Below are 17,384 nucleotides of genomic sequence, written 5' to 3'. Positions count from 1 at the left end.
AGTTCTTCAAGAAGCTCTGTGACATGGATACCACAGGGAAGCATCCTCGTCCTAAGGAACTCAAGTTTGCTCGTTATCTCCTGAATCCCAAGAGAGGTTCATCAGAGATGAGTCAAGATGGTTAATTGAACCCGTAGAAACGGTAGAATCTGCTCTGATATATGATCCCCTTTATCTTTCTTTGCCCGTAGTTTCAGTGAGTTCTTCAAGCAGCTCTGTGACATGGATACCACAGGGAAGCATCCTCGTCCTAAGGAACTCAAGTTTGCTCGTAACCTCTTGATTCCCAAGCGCGGCTCAGTATTTGATTATGTCTACACAAGGAAGACGTTCGGGGCTTGGAACCAATGGGCGACCTTCGTCACTGCCACTGAGATCGCTGATAATACTCAGGTATGTAGATTGGAAAGGTATTGAGATATATCTAATACAGTCAAGCCCGTCTTAGTGGCCACCTCTCCATAAAGGCCACCTGCCTATAGTGGCCATTCCTTTTGTCTCCCGAGAGAGAGAGAGAGAGAGAGAGAGAGAGAGAGAGAGAGATTGAGAGAGAGAGAGAGAGAAAGAGAGAGAGAGAGAAATGTGTGTTGAAGAACGTGTCTAGAAAGGCCACCTGTCTACAGTGACCATTTCTTCATGTTTCCCTTGGATGGCCTTAATAGACAGTTTGACTGTACTATACCTACCAATGTTCTCACATGGAATGGCTTTTATAATTAAAGCTTTGGTTTATGACATAAATGATCAATTAATCTTTTTAATGAATAGATATCTACTTTCTCTATAGCATGCTGTCACACGAATTTGGATTATGTAATGTTTTATATCACAATTCTGCTATTTATACAAAATGTTTATTTTATGATTATTTAATTATTCTTTTCCTTTTTGCATGCATCACATTGGACTATTTATATTTATATCCCAAATTCTGCACACTTTTTTAAATAGATGATGGTAAGATATTGTGTGCTGTGCTGTTTTTTTTTTTTTTTTTGGTCTCTTGTTCTACAGTTGATATGAATGGCATCTGCAATAATCTGCATTCACATGACTTTATTGTGTCTCTATTTCTCCCCTGTTCTCTCTTTGAATGAATGTCAATTTGTTATTGATATTGGTATTTATTTTGAAAATTCCACATGGCAGCCTCGTAAATGTTGTTGTCTGAAGTAATTTGTAATACATGTATGTTGTAAATTGCAGTCAAACAAAAGGCTTATATTCTGCTGTATTTAAGATATTATATGTACACATTGTAAGTTACTGTGTTGATGTGTTGTGTTAACTGATACCTGCATCCCCCCATTCTTAAACTTATTAATAATAGGTGAATGAGTTAATCATCAAGACGGTTGATACAGAGCGACAGAACTTCTTTCTCAAGAAGTTACTACTCCAAGGTGAGAAGGTCCTGTTTGTAGGTCCGACAGGTACGGGCAAATCGGCCATCACCAACGCCTTCCTTCTTGACCTGGCCAAGGGGGATTACATTCCAAACAATCTCAACTTCTCAGCTCAGACCTCAGCCAATCAGACGCAGGATATCATCCTATCTAAGCTTGACCGGTGAGTATAGAAAATAACCCTGGCACTATCTTTCTCTCCTTCTCTCTCTCTCTCTCTCTCTCTCTCTCTCTCCGTCTCTTTCGTTCTTTTCAGGGCTCTGTAACATTAAAATTAACTTACATTCAATGGTAATAATCTCGTCTATTTTGCTGCTAGTATCTTACCATGTATAATTGTATCTATCTGTAACATAAAATTAATTGGAAATTACTATCCATTTTAATGTTACAATTGATTGAAGGATGCTACAATATGATTAATTGTAACGTTTTATGTTACAGGGCCCTAGTCCTACATATTACTGTTACACATCTGCTTGATATTTTATGAAATCATTTGTAAATTTCAGATTGGACGGATGTAATTTGTTATGTTGTCTTGCACAAGATTGCACAAAATTGGAATACAGGAGTAATTCAATATTACAATACTAGCAGGACCCGCGGAAATCCGCGGGATTCTAGAGGGGGGCGGGGGGTGTAAATAGATATATAGAGACTGTCTAAATTAAAACCACCGAGAACTTTATTTGCCATTCAGGCCATTAAAAAATATACATGTTTAGCGTCCCCGCCCGCTTCCTTTTTGGGGGCCACCTCCTATATTTTTTTTTTTTTTTTAAACAGCTTCCCCGCCCGCTTCCTTTTTGGGGGCCGCCTCCTATTTTTTTTTTTTTGAAATTTTTTTGATTTTTTTTTTTTTGTTGAATTTTTTGATAAAAAAAAAAAACAGCGTCCCCACCCGCTTCCTTTCTGGGGGCCGCCTCTCCTATTTTTTTTATTTTTTTTTTGAATTTTTTTTTTTATTTTTTTTTTTTATTTTTTTATTTTTTTTAAAGAAAAAAAACATGAAAAGCACTGCTAAAATGTATTTCTGATCTTAAAAAAGAAAAGAAAAAAATTGTCGGCTGCCATCTTGAAAAAAAGCCTGAATGTCAGGGAAAATGTACGGAGCAGCCATTTTGAAAGAAAAAAAAAAAAAAAAAAAAAGGGCCTCCTCCTTCCCATTTTTCAGAAAAAACAGGACGCTAAACATGTTTTTTTTAAAATTTGGCCTTATATAAAAAAAAAAAAAAAAACGATCCAACTGTACCGGTAGTTATTCTTTATACCACTGGAACTGCGTAGAGTTCCGTAGTGTGGCGTACCGACTACGCAGAAATTAGGCTGCGTATTAATGGGAAAATAGTCCCTGCGTAGGTTATGCGTAGGCTGGATTACAGGTTTGCTTATATGGTTGCTTACTGTGTGGAAAGCTTTTACTGCTTTGACGATCTGGCGTAGGGTAGCATAGTGTTGCGTAAAAAGGCGTACTTTCTGCGTCAAGTTTCTACGCTGAAAGTACGCGAAAAAAATTAAACATGACTTGTTTTCGTTCATCTTGCGTACCCCTTTCTGTCCCACAGCATATAGTAACGTAGGCCAGCGTAGTTGGTAGAACACTACGCAACTCTACGTATTGACCCCACGCCAATTAGTGACCCGCAAGTGTCACAAATAAAGTATTAAAAATATGCTCATCTGACCCTAATTAAACGCCTAAAACCCCCAAGCTTTCGGGGGTTTATGGCCCCTTGAAACCCGTGGACCCCACGCCTATATTGTATATACACTCAACTCGCTGCGATCTGATCTCTCCCCCCCCCCCCCCCAACTTTGAAGAACGTAACCCTTGAGCTTTTGGGGGTTTATGGCCCCTTGAAACAAATATACACTCAACTCAGGGTTTCAGGTTTCCTTCTTCATAATTGTCTATTTAAAAAAAAAATATTTTTCTAGTTCAATAACTAAGTTTTCATGCATTGATTTGATGCAAGAACTGTAACATAATAGACCCTAGATTGTGATTATTTCTGACCATAAATTTCGATAATTATTTTTCAAAGGAAAATTTTCACAAGAAAATCAGACAGTCGTTTAAAAACGTAGACATTAGTAATACTTTTACTAATTCTAAGCTCAGGTTTCGTAAATCTATTCACGAAATTATATTGAAATCGCGGCAATAATGATGCAAACCAACAGATAACAATTTCAAAGTGTCAAATCTCTTCGACTCGAGCTCAGCTCAGCTGTACTCACACACATAACACTCCAGCGCCACTCCATGAAGCTCGAACACCGGCGCCGCAGGCCTCGGACGCCTGCGGTGCCCGGTGCCGGTGTTGGAGATTCCTGGAGTTACTGCACTGTGATGTGTGGTGACTGAAGTTAGCTTGCGACTGAATTGTCAGTCCAATGGTTTTCTTGTCAAAACTTTCCTTTAGAAAATGATAATCAAAATTGAGTATACATGGCCGTAATAATCACAAAATAAGCTTTGATATCATACCTCCATTCACGAAAACTATATAAAAATCGCGGCAATCATGATGGAAATAGGTCTCTAAGTTTGGACGTCGACGGGAAGCCCCGTGTATCTCTTGTGCAGCTACTACATGTATGCAAGGCACATCCTAGCTACAACAAAGCACATCCTATAGAAAGATGCTTTACTCTCGGTAATCCCGCCCTTTGCATAGAGCATTTAGTACGCAACTTAATGTGAGTGGATGGTCATCGGTCGTGTGTCTACGGATGTTATGTTGAATATCCATGAGGTATCTCTGTCGTCACGCATATCCTGCATTATGCATGTCGCGTCTGTTTTCGCCCTGGACGTCGACACGGAGGAGGACCTCGGGCGGAGTATAGCCAATTCGCTAGAGTAGACTCTCCCGCGGACGATGGCACCGGGCACGGGTACCCCGAGGGGAGGGTTCAGGAGGAGATAGCCGCACCAACTTGGGTCGGCGATCTCATTAAAAAACAATAGAATACAAAGGCTCGCGGAGACGTCGCGCCCCCCGCGGAGCCTTAGCGTATTATTATTATAGATGATTAATTAGACTTGCAACCCCTTTGAATGTTATTGGCTGTGCCCAACATTGGCTCAAAATTGTGTATACCTAACATGATATGATACAGTGAAACCTGTCTATAAAGACCACTAAAGGGAAACAAAAAATGTGGTCTTTGTAGACAGGTGATTGCTAAACCAGGTTTGACTGTGTATACCTGTTGTTTTTGTGGACCTATGGATTGTATCCCTTTACAAAATATATGTTTTTTTTTGCTAAAACAGGAGAAAGAAGGGTGTGTATGGTCCCACGCCTGGTAAGAAGCTTGTGGTGTTTGTGGATGATCTGAACATGCCAGCCAAGGAGAAATATGGTGCACAGCCTCCTATAGAGCTTCTCAGACATTGGGTGGATCATGGCTACTGGTTTGATAGGTAATTCAGCTTAGACACCTGTTTGTTCGTCTGTTAATTCTATATAGCTTTCTGTATCTGGGCATCTTATATCTTTACTGTTATTATTGTTATCATTTATTACTATTCTTTACTATTTTTATTATTATTATTAATATTGTTATTATTATTGTTATTATTATTATTCTTTACTCTAATTATTTTTATCATCATTATTATTATGATGAAGATGATGATGATAATGATGATGATGATGATGATGATGATGATGATGATGATGATGATGATGATGATATTAATGATATTAATAATAATAAGAGTATCTGGGCGTCTTATCTCAAACACCATTGTAATACCATAATATTAAATCTGAGGTATACTTGCTTAATAGCAATAGTTAAGAGTACCAAACTATATTTACCATTGAGCTCCCATAATGTATGTTATATACCTCACTTAAGAAATCCAGCCATCTGATTGGTCGAATTGCATTCATAAACTTCAACTGTTCCTGTAAAATTCTCGGTAACCATGCATAAAACATTTCAATATTTTTAATAACCATGGTTATTAAAAACAGTTGGTCAGCCTCCATGGTTACCCCATAGGTTTACATGTTAAAAAATGGTTTGAGCGATGGAGGATGCCGTATGTGTGCGAAGGATTGGTCGGTAATTTCAATACAATTGAATCTCGATCGATCTTACCGACAATTTTATCTTGCATTGTTGACATGAAGACGAAAATAAACTTCCAAAAACAAAAAAACAACATCTGCCGATAGATCTTGATCTAAGTTCGTGCCAATATGCATTGCAAAAGTAAAAGAAGAGTCCGTATATGGAGCTTTTGCGAAGCATTCATCACACGCGAAGCCGGTTTCAATCCATTTTAATGTATATATTGGAGAAAACTGCCAAGCATGTTAACGGCGGGCCATAGCCGCGTGGTCTAAGCGTCGGTTTTCGGTACACCTCTTGTTGTACGCAAGGGTTCGAATCCCGTCTTCGACAAAATGGTAAATATTTTTAATTTTTCATTTTTTAGTCTATTTTTTTTCGGCATATAAAAGTATTAATGACTGCTTTAATATTCGAGAAATAGTTGTTTTCATACGCTCTCGGGAAGGTTACAATTGGGCTATTCCCCTCGGCAAGCCTCGGGGAATAGCACAATTCTAACCTTCCCTTGAGCGTAATAAAACAACTATTTCTCTCAAAGCAGTCATTAATACTATAATATAGAAGGGTGGAAAATATGGAGAGCTACAACATAGAATGCACAGTTATGAAAAAATATGGCACAATTTTAATGCACATTGTAGAACTTATGTAAAACGTAACTGTGATACCTCTAAAACTAAATCATATTCGAATGCTCTGGATTTCAGGAAAGATACGAGTGTGCTGTATCTTGAAGACATCATGCTAGTATCGGCCATGGGTCCACCCGGTGGGGGTAGGAATACAGTCACTCCTCGCTTCCTACGTCACTTCAACATCCTCGCCATAGACACGTTCAACGAGGAGACCATGAAGAACATCTTTACTCCTCTCCTGGACTGGCATTTCAACCGAGGCTTCGAGACCAATCTCAGAAGATACTCAAGGGTAAAAGACTATTACTGAGTAAAAGGTTTTTAAAAAATGTAGGCATTAATTTGATTTTCGTTGAATCAATCGCAAATTAATCAAAAATCATTTTCCTAATGAGACCGGGTCTATAATTGTTAAAAAAAATATATGTTGTTGCTTTTGAAGGTACACGTAGTTGTAGGAATAGGGTCCTTTTATGGATATCAGTGATATGAAGAATAAAACATTGAATTAAATTTGTTGTCCACTATGAGACCTTGTTTAAAAAGCTTTTGTACATTGTGAATTGAAAAACGTGTTAAAGACAACCTTATTTGGTAAAAAAGCAGATTTTCATAAATCATTCAAAAGTATTGACTAGTACTTCAGAGCTTCCCTGTAATTCTTAACCCAGTGCCTGCTGAAACCGGGTGGTTCCTGTATTAAAAATATGAGGAATATGACAATTCATTAGCCAATGGGTTAATTCATTAATCTATGTTCTGTCATGTTTAGATCATGGTATACTCTACCACTGAGATCTACATGCAAGCCATATCCAGCTTCCTGCCCACCCCGTCCAAGTCCCACTATGTGTTCAACCTACGAGACTTTGCCAGGGTCGTGCAAGGCATCCTACTCATCAAGCCAGCCTGTATCCCGTCGGGAGCGGACGGAGCCAAGAAACTCATCCGACTCTGGGTGCATGAAGTCTACAGGGTCTTCTACGATCGCCTGGTCGATGACGAGGATCGGCAGACCTTCTTCACCATGGTCAAGGTATTCATGATTTATCTAATGCATTTTTTTCTATTCATTTTATGAACAATCATGTTTGTTAGATGCATACCTGCCAACAGTTCAGATTTTCTGGATTTTTAGGACCTGAAAATTCTGAATGACCCAATTTTTTATTTCTATTTTTTAAATTTATTCTTAAAAGCCAAATTTTAATTTGTTTTACCATGTGCCGCGATTTGAGAGTCTGCATATTGCGTGCGTTGAATGGTTGCACGATCGAGCAGCTAATTTGTATTTGCTTCTTTGTAAAGATTTACCAGCACTTACACTGCCGTTGCATACATGGCCATGGTAAGGCAGTGCGATTGCCTGTTAAGGGTACCGATTTCTAATTTTCAGATGTTAGCAGGTATGCAGATGAAGTGATGAAGTGTACTACCAACTTTTATGTTTTCTATCGTGAGCCAGAAGAACATTAACTCATTACATACTTTAAAGTGGAGTTGACATCCTTCTGGCTCTTGACAGACACTATGAAAAATTCTGTGTGGTATTTGATGTGTTTGATTGTCCTGCCATTGCACATACGATACCAAAATTCTTTTTACAAAGCTATATTTTGTGTATTTGAAAAGAAATGAGAGCCTATTTAGACTTTTAACAAGTGATTTTTAGCTTGCTACCATTATGAGGATTCACAGCATTTGTATGGCGCCATATATCTGTTTAAAAAAACATTCAAAGGCAAAAAAAAACTACAATTATGTTCAAAGAAAAATATATATGAGTGGCTGTGACCTTTCATGTCATGAATTGTGTTTCTGTGAACCCCCCCCCCCAAAAAAAAAAAAAAAATCTCTATGTATTATTCACACCTGCTTGAGTATTACTTTAATAACCATACAAGTGTTTTGTTATCCACCCCCTCCCAATCCATTTTGATGTGATATGGACTTCTTATACAATGTCCTTAGTGTGTGTCATAATAACGAAAATGCATTGATAAATGAGCATTTTTGTGCTAATTTTGTTTGTTTTTCGGATGTAGAGTGTTGTTCAGAGTCAGTTTAAAGAGAAAATGAACACAGTCTTCACTCATCTGACAACTGGTAGAGAGGTTACTGACACAAACATGAGGAGGTACGTTATTTCCTTTAATTTGTATTATTATTATTGAATTGGTTTGTTAGAAATACTAAAAATAGCAGCCCTATTTATAGAGCTGAATTACATACAGTTTACAATAAAAGCACATGAAATACATAGCAATGTAAAAACAGTTATCACATAACGCTAACGAGAATAGATCCAAAGATAAAATGAATAAGATAAAGTATTATACCAAAACTAAGTATAACCAACACTATTCATCAGTGTACAGTTGACTCACCAACAAGAAGAGCATGTCCATTGGGTTGCTTAAGAATTCTACTGATCCTTGAGATATATGTTTAATAGCAAACAGGAACATCACTTTGTGTGAATAATAATTTATGTACTTACATTGAACTTCTTTTACCTTATCCAAAGCAAATAGAATAATATACTAAGGACACTTTTTAGTCACATTACTCAGCAAAAAAAACCTGAAAACTCTATTACAACGATAGAAGTGTGTTCTTACAAAAACATGAAACAGATTTTCCTAAATATGATATCCTGAATATATTTCATGTGTGGAAGCAGTGGAAGCAGAATTGAGTTCTGATATGTATGTCTAATTTAGACTTATTGTGCAGAGCATAAATTTGATATTGAGAGTGAAGTGATATTCTTTCAAAGTTTCTAATTTGTTATATATGATGGCCCTGTTAGCGCAAAAAAAGTGTGTGATCATGCATGTAGAAAAGTGAATTATTTGTCTGCAAAGAGATAAACCCTGCATTATACCCCCAAATTTGTTGAAAAGCATTAAATCCTGTTCTTGCTTTGAATAGAATAGAGATTTATTATTGTATAGATGCTCGGCAATGTAAATGTATCAAAATGTTGCTTTCATCATTATATAATGTCTGACAGTGTTTGTGCATAGAATATACATGTTAGCTTAGATTGCAAACCAATATGTATCTTTCAAACCCCTTCCCATCATCGAGTATAAACATTATTTGCATCCATTCCACCCCTGCCTTCCCATCATGCAGCAGTAGCGCACATCCCGAAATACGAGATGAACATCTTCGCAGGTAGTCTTCTCACGAATGCAGTTGAATTTGTCTGAACTATTTTAATCATTTCACTTAACATGTTTAGTTTTTCCTCTTTCACACTTAATTTTCTATTTTTGCATGAGCATTTTTAATAGCTTGAATTCTAGATTGTGTTTTAATGAAGTGACATTGTCCTGATGTAGGTGAATGAAAATATTTTATTGACACATATGAATACTTCTATTTTTGTGGTTGCGACCCATAACACTTTGGAATGCTTTAATTTGTTTTAATTTAAATATGATTACTAATTATTTATCACTTTAGATGTGAATACATCCTGCAACCCATTTATCTATATAGATTGATGTAGTTGCACTTTCTTTAAGTGTATATAAGATTCCTAATGTTTTATGCTTAACCAATGAATGGATTAGCAGAATAGATCATCTAGTTTGTATAGTTACGTAGTGTATGATTAATGCATTAAACCTAGCACTAGTTTAATATTATGCAGTTTTGTTTGCATGCTTGCTCACATTTGAATATTGCATGTTGCATGTGCTGTTTAATATTTTTGGGTAAATATATTAGTAATATATATTTTTATGGGTAAGTATATTTTGCCATCATGTTCATATTTCAAGTAGAGAATCTTGCAACCCATTTATCTATATAGATATGTATAGTGAGTAGAATCATTGACCTGCTATACAACCAAATATAACTTCATCCTCATAGAATTACTCTAGCAATTCTCAAAAAATTAAAAAAAGATCAGTTTAAACAGAAGGAAAAAAACAACTTATGTTACTGCAAACTTTCAAGGCAACATAAGTTTTTACTGGTTTAATGATCTAGTTCCACCAATAAAAATCAGAAATATCTGCTTTCTATCATGAATCTGAGCTGAATTCAAAGCAGCTCACTTTAGTTATCAAAGATTCAAATGATTTTCGTGTCACCATGTATAATCTTGCTTTGTATTTTACTGCAAACATCTTTCATATCTAAAGTTTACCTTTTTCATTAATATAATTTATGCTTTTGTTAGAATGAGATAAAGATTGTTCTTCTCATTGACATTGTAGCTTGTTCTTTGGAGATTACATGAGGACCAAGGATGAGGAGAAGAACTATGATGAAATCACTGATCTGGAGGGGCTCAGAGAGGTAAACTTAAATCGTATCACGGCTCATTAGGATTGAATCACCAACTTATCCATTAGAAGGGAGGGAAATGTGCTGAATTACCAAACTCTTTTTTTATAGCTCTGCTATCTATCAGTGACTCTGATATTTATAAAAAATCAATCAATTTATCATTATCTATTCACTTTCAACATGAGAACTGATGATTCATACTTTGTATTTCCAAATCCTAATACCTATAGGACATGAAGCGCTACAAGATTCCCTCCCTCCTGCATATATATCAAAAAGTATTCACATATTCAATGAAAATGATTTTGCTTGAATTCATTTTGACTGCTGTTTTACAAGTTTTGTTGTTGTTTATTTCAGAATGTTGAGAAGTATCTAGAGGAGTATAACATGATGACTAAAGCTCCCATGGATCTGGTGATGTTCCGCTTTGCTATTGAACACATCTCAAGGATCAGTAGAGTTCTTAAACAGCCCAATGGACATGCTCTTCTCGTCGGTGAGTCAACTGTAAAACTGCCCCTAAACTTGTCTCCACATTAATATTGCAAAAACAGTGTAGTAGACCATTGTCAAATCATGCATTTTTTTATAGCTCGGTAGAAGCTGAAACCACATATTGTGCTTACCCAAACCAATGAAAATTTTTTGTATCAATAACAATTCTGTTGTTGTCACGGGCAGCGATGTCAACAAGCTCCAAGATTTTCAAGCAGTCAAGTACTCTAGGGCAGCAGCGATGTAAACAGGTTTACATAAGAAAACATTCAAAATGTTTCAATCTGCTAACACACATGTACATGTTTCAAGGGGATATTAAATTAACTTTTGAAATGAAAAAGTACAATATTGTTATATTCCCCAAGAAATCTGTATTTCAAAGTTCAATGTTCTTCAAAGGAATTTGTACTTTAGAACAACGTTTTTAATGACCTTATAAGTAACAGTTTCAACTATCCAGAGGTTCTAAACATTAAAACTACTTTGCTCTCCCAGTGTTTTAATATTATTATCTATGGGACGTTTCCAAGAATTAATCCATCTTTGATTGCCTTTTAAATGTTCTGAATGTTCAGAGCAGTTATTTAGACCTTCCAATAAACAAAATTCCTGTGTTAAAAGACAACTTCTGATTGTTTTATCTTATCTTCTCCTTCAGGTATTGGTGGCAGCGGTCGAGCCAGTGCAGCCCGCTTAGCATCCTTCATGGCTATGTATGAACTGTTCAGTATTGAGATCACCAAGAACTACACACAGGCCGATTGGAGAGATGATATCAGACAGCTGATGAGGAAAGCAGGAGATGAAGGGTGTAGTACTGTCTTCTTGTTTGGTGATCATCAAATCAAGGTAATATTGTCTTTTTTAGTAAGTAGATGATTAGCATTCATTGTCTAAGAGCTGTATTAAACACCAGGGAGGTGTTTCACATAGACTAAGATCGACTTTAAGTTGGACTTAACTATTTCAGGCCGTTCATGCCACTGTTTGCTCTCACCATTTACTGACATTGGTCTCTCAAGGGACATACAAATAATGGTCACATATCTACAGACTTTATATTTCTTTGATAATTCATTATTAAAGGAAAAAATATTATCTAAAGATTATAATGGTGAGAGCAAACAGTGGTATGAACTTCCTGCCATATTTAAGTCCAACGTAAAGTAGATCTTAGTCTTTGTGAAACACTCTCCAGGAGACGATTTGGGTAACCTTTTTAAACCTCCTTCTATTTCCTTAGATGTAATTTTTTTAATTTTTTTAAAATGTAACTTAATTGTTATAATTCTCTAGGTAGAGGGAACATTGGCCTTTTTTTGTAGAGAATATATAAGATCATCAACATGTGTTCTCTGTTGCTTGGTTCTGTTATTTATTTGATTATCAATTTTATTTTGCAAGTTTCCATCATTTTTCTCCATATTTTGTGATCTTAGGAGGAATCCTTTCTGGAAGATATCAACATGATCTTGAACACAGGAGACATACCAAACCTGTTTGAGAATGAAGAACGTCTTGAGATCATTGAGAAGGTGAGTGATATTGCCATGTAGAGTACCATAGAAGAAGAAGGGTACCTTAAATTATACAAAGAAAACTAAAATTGGAGCATATGTCACCTTTCTCTCTCTTTCTCTATCTTTCTCTCACTGACACTTGTTTACTGCCCTTGGTCATCATATATATATATATTGTCCTTGCCTTGGCCATGTATGCTATATTGTGATATATGTCTGTGATCTATTTGTACCATTGTCTACTTTGATTATGAAATAAAGAATATATATATTAGTCATCAGTGCGTTAACAGCCTTACATGTACTTCCTTCTGCATTCTGCTTTTCCCTTGCATTGAGTCTTATTCATCTTTCGACACCAAGTTTACACAAATCTGGACTACCATTGCAGAGTTGCACTTTTTCTGATGAATGGTGCTTTCCTGTTGTAGAACGTGAATTAATGAAATTAAGAAATTGTATATTATCATTAATTATGCAGATGCAACAAGTGTGTGTAGCAGAGAACATTCAGATTGAGATGACACCACTCAACATGTACAACAAGTTCATAGAGAGAATCAGACGTAACCTTCATGTAGTACTAGCATTCAGTCCTATTGGAGATGCTTTCAGGAACAGACTTAGGATGTTTCCTTCTCTTATCAACTGCTGTACCATCGATTGGTTCAAGGTAAAAGTCATTTATAGCAGTTTGCAAATGATGCAAGTTAGTTCTTTTGCCATGTATTTGAGAGGAAGGACAATGCTTAGTTCTTTATTTTTTATTTAAAAAAGAATTCATTTTGGTCAGTTTATGAATGCACTCATTAAACCTGACTTGATCATGAACCGAAGTAATTTACAAAATATGAATTAAAGCCCACCCCTTTTTGCACAAGAACAAAGAGAGAAGGCTGTACACCTGTATGGAACTGTAGTCTTGTGCATGAAAACTGGATGTAGATTTATGATGTAGTACATGTTCATTTTTCATTTTATAATGTATTGTGGCATTTAAATTATTTCATATTTTGGATTTTATTTGGTTTCTCTTGTTTTTCTTTCCAGGCTTGGCCAGAGGATGCTCTTGAGATGGTTGCCCACAAGTTCTTGGATGATGTTGAGATGTCAGATGAGATCAGAGCAGAGACGGTCGTCATGTGTAAACACTTTCATGAGAGCGTCAGAGCTATGTCAGACAGGTAAGTGCTTTTATACATACATGACCTATAACGACTAGTCACTCTTGATGGTAATTTTTGAGAATTCTTATCGAAATCATTATACTTATAAACTACATGCAGAAGCTGATAAACAGTTCTTACCTCACCAGTTGGGCTGGATTGCTTTGTATTATACTCCTTTCATGTGAAGCTCTTGTGCTATCCATGTCTTCCGTTTTTCACTTGATTTAAATTTATGTAAATCCAATCTGGCATATGCATATATCTCTTTGGTAATGGAGGACAAACATGTAAATAGCGCTAGCAAACTCTTTAAAAAAAGTTTGTAGGTATTCTGTGTGAAAATTCTAGGTTCAGAGTTTAGTTAGTTTTGATAAATTGATAGATGTGTATGAAAACTCAATAATTTTTTTTTTCAAACAGGTTTTTCACCATACTGAGGAGAGCCAACTATGTGACACCAACCTCGTACCTGGAGCTCATCAAGACTTTCAAGACACTTCTTAATCGCAAGAGAATGGAGATCTTTACTCTTAAGAATAGATACATGGTGGGACTTGAGAAACTTGACTTTGCTGCATCTCAGGTCAGTATCGTTTTAGACTTGGTGCAATCATTCTTGTTTCTCAAATGTAGTCAAAGGAGTGTATCTGTGAAAGCTACTTTTATGTGCAGCTATTTTTGTGTTCTTGTTCTCTTATATGTGACAGATGGAGGTTCAATTTATTTTGAATACCACCATATGGTATAATGAAATACAAATCATAATATATTTATATCAAGTACAAGTATATGAATACACATTTGATTTGATGTTGATCAATGTTTTCCTCAAATTAATATGTTTCCTGCTGTGGTATTTTAATCTCGTGGTGCAAGACGAATTAACAAAATATAGAATAATAATAACAATAATAATGTATGACATTTATAACGCGCCTAATACTTGTTTCTAGGCGCAGTATATATATTATTACCCCGGTCATCAGATTCAGGCTGACCCGCACACAATGTCGCCATTTTACAAGCGCACACTTGCTCATCCAACCACATTAACTTTTGCATCCTACTGGGTACCCATTTAGCACCTGAGGGGGGGGGGGGGAAGGGAAAGTGGCAAATGTAGATTAACATCTTGCCAACGGACATTAGTGCCGTGGCGAGACTTGAACCCCGTAGAATTTCTTTTGATGAATTTCTTTCTGACACATTAGTCATCATCCCCTGTGATGCAAAGGGAGAAGTGCCATTTTCCTCGACTTATCTTTTTTCTTCTGATTCTCTTGATAATTAGATCTCTGTTATGCAAGAGGAGTTGACAGCCTTACAACCCAAGCTGATAGAGAACAGTAAGGAGACGGATAAACTGATTGTGATTGTACAAGAAGAGACTCAAGAGGTTGATGCTAAGAGACAGATTGTTGCTGCTGACGAGGCAGTAGCTAATGCTGCTGCTAACGAAGCTCAGGCAATCAAGGTCAGTCCAATCTTGATACTATTCTTGCTAGAGTTGTATTTATAAAATAAGTCTTTAACAAAATGAATTGAAAATATTCTTATGTGTACATTTAGTTTGTAGGCATACAGACTGCATAGTCACACATTACAAGTGTCATTTATGCACATCTAACATGTGAAATTGTACAAAGAAAATCTTTGGTTATGGTTAAATACACTTTTTGCAACCATGTAGTGTGGAATATTAGTATAAAAGTTTGAACGCCTTTCAATTGTTTCAAAGTGTTACAGTTTTTCCTTTAGTAATATTTTGTTCAAATTCATGAATTTAAGCTAGGTGAGGTTATATACTTATGTACCAAAATCAATTTTTATGCCTCCGCTACAAAGTAGCCGGAGGCACTATGTTTTGGGGTTGTTCGTCCGTTTGTACGTATACGTACGTCCCGTTCTCGTGATCGCGTTATCTCCAGAACCAATTGATGGATTCCTGCCAAACTTGGGTCATGTATGTATCTTGCAGAGCCAATGAACTGATTAGATTTTGGGATCACAAGGTCAAATGTTGAAGGATATGGGGCTCATTATGTATGCGAAAATAGATTGTGAAGGTATTATCAGTAGAACAGACGGATGGATTAGTATCAAACTCAAAACATGTATCTTGCAGATCCAATGAAGAGATTAGATTTTGGGGTCACAAGGTCAAAGATCGAAGGGTCAAACATGTATATGAAAAATAACTTGTAATCACATTATTCTGAGAATCTTTTAGTGGATTACAATCAAACTTGAATTTAAAAAATTGCTTCTGTTTTGGTTTGTAAAATTGCTCCATGGCGGAGGCATCATTTTCGACTGCGCGTAGTTGAAGGTCCATCTAGTCTTTATTCATCTAAGAATGTTTTGTTTCTTTGTACATCTGCAGGAGGACTGTGAAGCGAATCTAGCAGTTGCCATGCCAGCTTTGGATGCTGCTGTGAGAGCGTTGAATACACTGAAGCAGCAGGATATCACCATAGTGAAAACCATGTTGAACCCTCCGGCTGGTGTCAGGCTGGTTATGGAAGCCATCTGCATCATGAAGGTTAGATATACATCATCATTGTGATGTTGACTATGGTGAAGGTGATGGAGGTGTAAGTGATGGTAACAGTTGCTGATAGTTTTGGTGGTGATTATGATTAGGGGGAGGGGGTTCTTGATATTCTCAAGATAATATCACCATTGTTAAAACCATGAAATATATATCCCCCTGTTGACATCAGACTGGTTATGGAAGCCATCTACATCATGAATGGTTAGATATGTATGATGATGATGATAATGATGATGATGATGATGATGATGATGATGATGATGATGATGATGATGATGATGATGATGATGATGATGATGATGATGATGATGATGATGATGATGATGATGATGATGATGATGAGTTGTGGTGGTCAAGGTGGTGATGATGCTGGTGATTGTAATGACAATGATTGTGGTGATGGTGATGATGATGATTGTGATGATGATAGTTGGGGTGATATTGATGGTATTGTTGACCATGTTGATGTTGATAATGGTGATGATGATGGTAGTGATAATGATAATTTAGGTGGTGTTATTGTTTAAATAATAGTGATGGTACCCATGATGATGACAATGAATATACCAATAGTTGGTTCGTAGGGCAGATACACATATTTTTTTTTTGTGTTTAGTTTTATGTGTAGATAAAAGAGTGCAAACATTTACTTTGTACATACTATTTTACCATAATAGTCAGTTTCATGATGGTGTATAGCAACCAAATCATTTTAAGAAATTGGTTTCTTTTGCAGGGGATAAAGGGAGAAAAGAAGACTAATGATCAAGGCAAGCCATTTGATGACTACTGGCCAGGAGCGAAAAGGGTAAGTGTGCTCGAAACATGTCTAAAAGAACAATAGACTGCATGGTATACATACTGAATTTAGAGAAGAAAAATCATACCAGTCCTTCAGGCATTCCTGAAATCAAAATGAAGGAAATAAGAGTTTTGTGATATTGCTTTTTTGTCAAGTGATAATTCAATGAAGATCGAGGCATGCATTTTTTGGGAAGACACTTAATCTGCACTGTTGATATTAAAATTTCATCAAACAGTGCAAATAGAGAGATTGACTGAATTTTTTTTAATTATAATAATAATAATGCATAAGATTTATAAGGCGCCACATCCACTTGACAATCAAATGCTTAAGGCATCAATTAATCGCAAGGTCAGTTTATCAGAATCACACTTATGCTATTTGC

At 36.3% G+C, this 17,384-nt stretch overlaps 1 protein-coding gene across 1 annotated transcript in view; it reads left to right on the top strand.

Annotated features, from left to right (window-relative positions):
• Positions 1-17,384, top strand: part of LOC105447200 (dynein heavy chain 3, axonemal-like) — an 87,235-nt gene that overhangs the window by 27,578 nt on the left and 42,273 nt on the right. Inside the window, exons 31-47 of the mRNA XM_031000301.1 lie at positions 192-393; positions 952-957; positions 1,331-1,569; positions 4,693-4,842; positions 6,212-6,431; positions 6,912-7,175; positions 8,185-8,276; positions 10,378-10,459; positions 10,811-10,949; positions 11,610-11,800; positions 12,391-12,486; positions 12,953-13,144; positions 13,522-13,655; positions 14,061-14,223; positions 14,932-15,114; positions 16,024-16,182; positions 16,931-17,002. Of these exons, the coding sequence (XP_030856161.1) occupies positions 192-393; positions 952-957; positions 1,331-1,569; positions 4,693-4,842; positions 6,212-6,431; positions 6,912-7,175; positions 8,185-8,276; positions 10,378-10,459; positions 10,811-10,949; positions 11,610-11,800; positions 12,391-12,486; positions 12,953-13,144; positions 13,522-13,655; positions 14,061-14,223; positions 14,932-15,114; positions 16,024-16,182; positions 16,931-17,002 (2,584 nt within the window). The remainder of the gene's footprint in view (positions 1-191; positions 394-951; positions 958-1,330; positions 1,570-4,692; positions 4,843-6,211; positions 6,432-6,911; positions 7,176-8,184; positions 8,277-10,377; positions 10,460-10,810; positions 10,950-11,609; positions 11,801-12,390; positions 12,487-12,952; positions 13,145-13,521; positions 13,656-14,060; positions 14,224-14,931; positions 15,115-16,023; positions 16,183-16,930; positions 17,003-17,384) is intronic.

This window comes from Strongylocentrotus purpuratus, unplaced genomic scaffold (assembly GCF_000002235.5).
Source record: "Strongylocentrotus purpuratus isolate Spur 01 unplaced genomic scaffold, Spur_5.0 spur5_scaffold_6, whole genome shotgun sequence".
Taxonomy (NCBI): domain Eukaryota; kingdom Metazoa; phylum Echinodermata; class Echinoidea; order Camarodonta; family Strongylocentrotidae; genus Strongylocentrotus; species Strongylocentrotus purpuratus.
The sequence above is the reverse complement of the archived record's forward strand: the minus strand, read 5'-3'. Positions and strand labels throughout refer to the sequence as shown.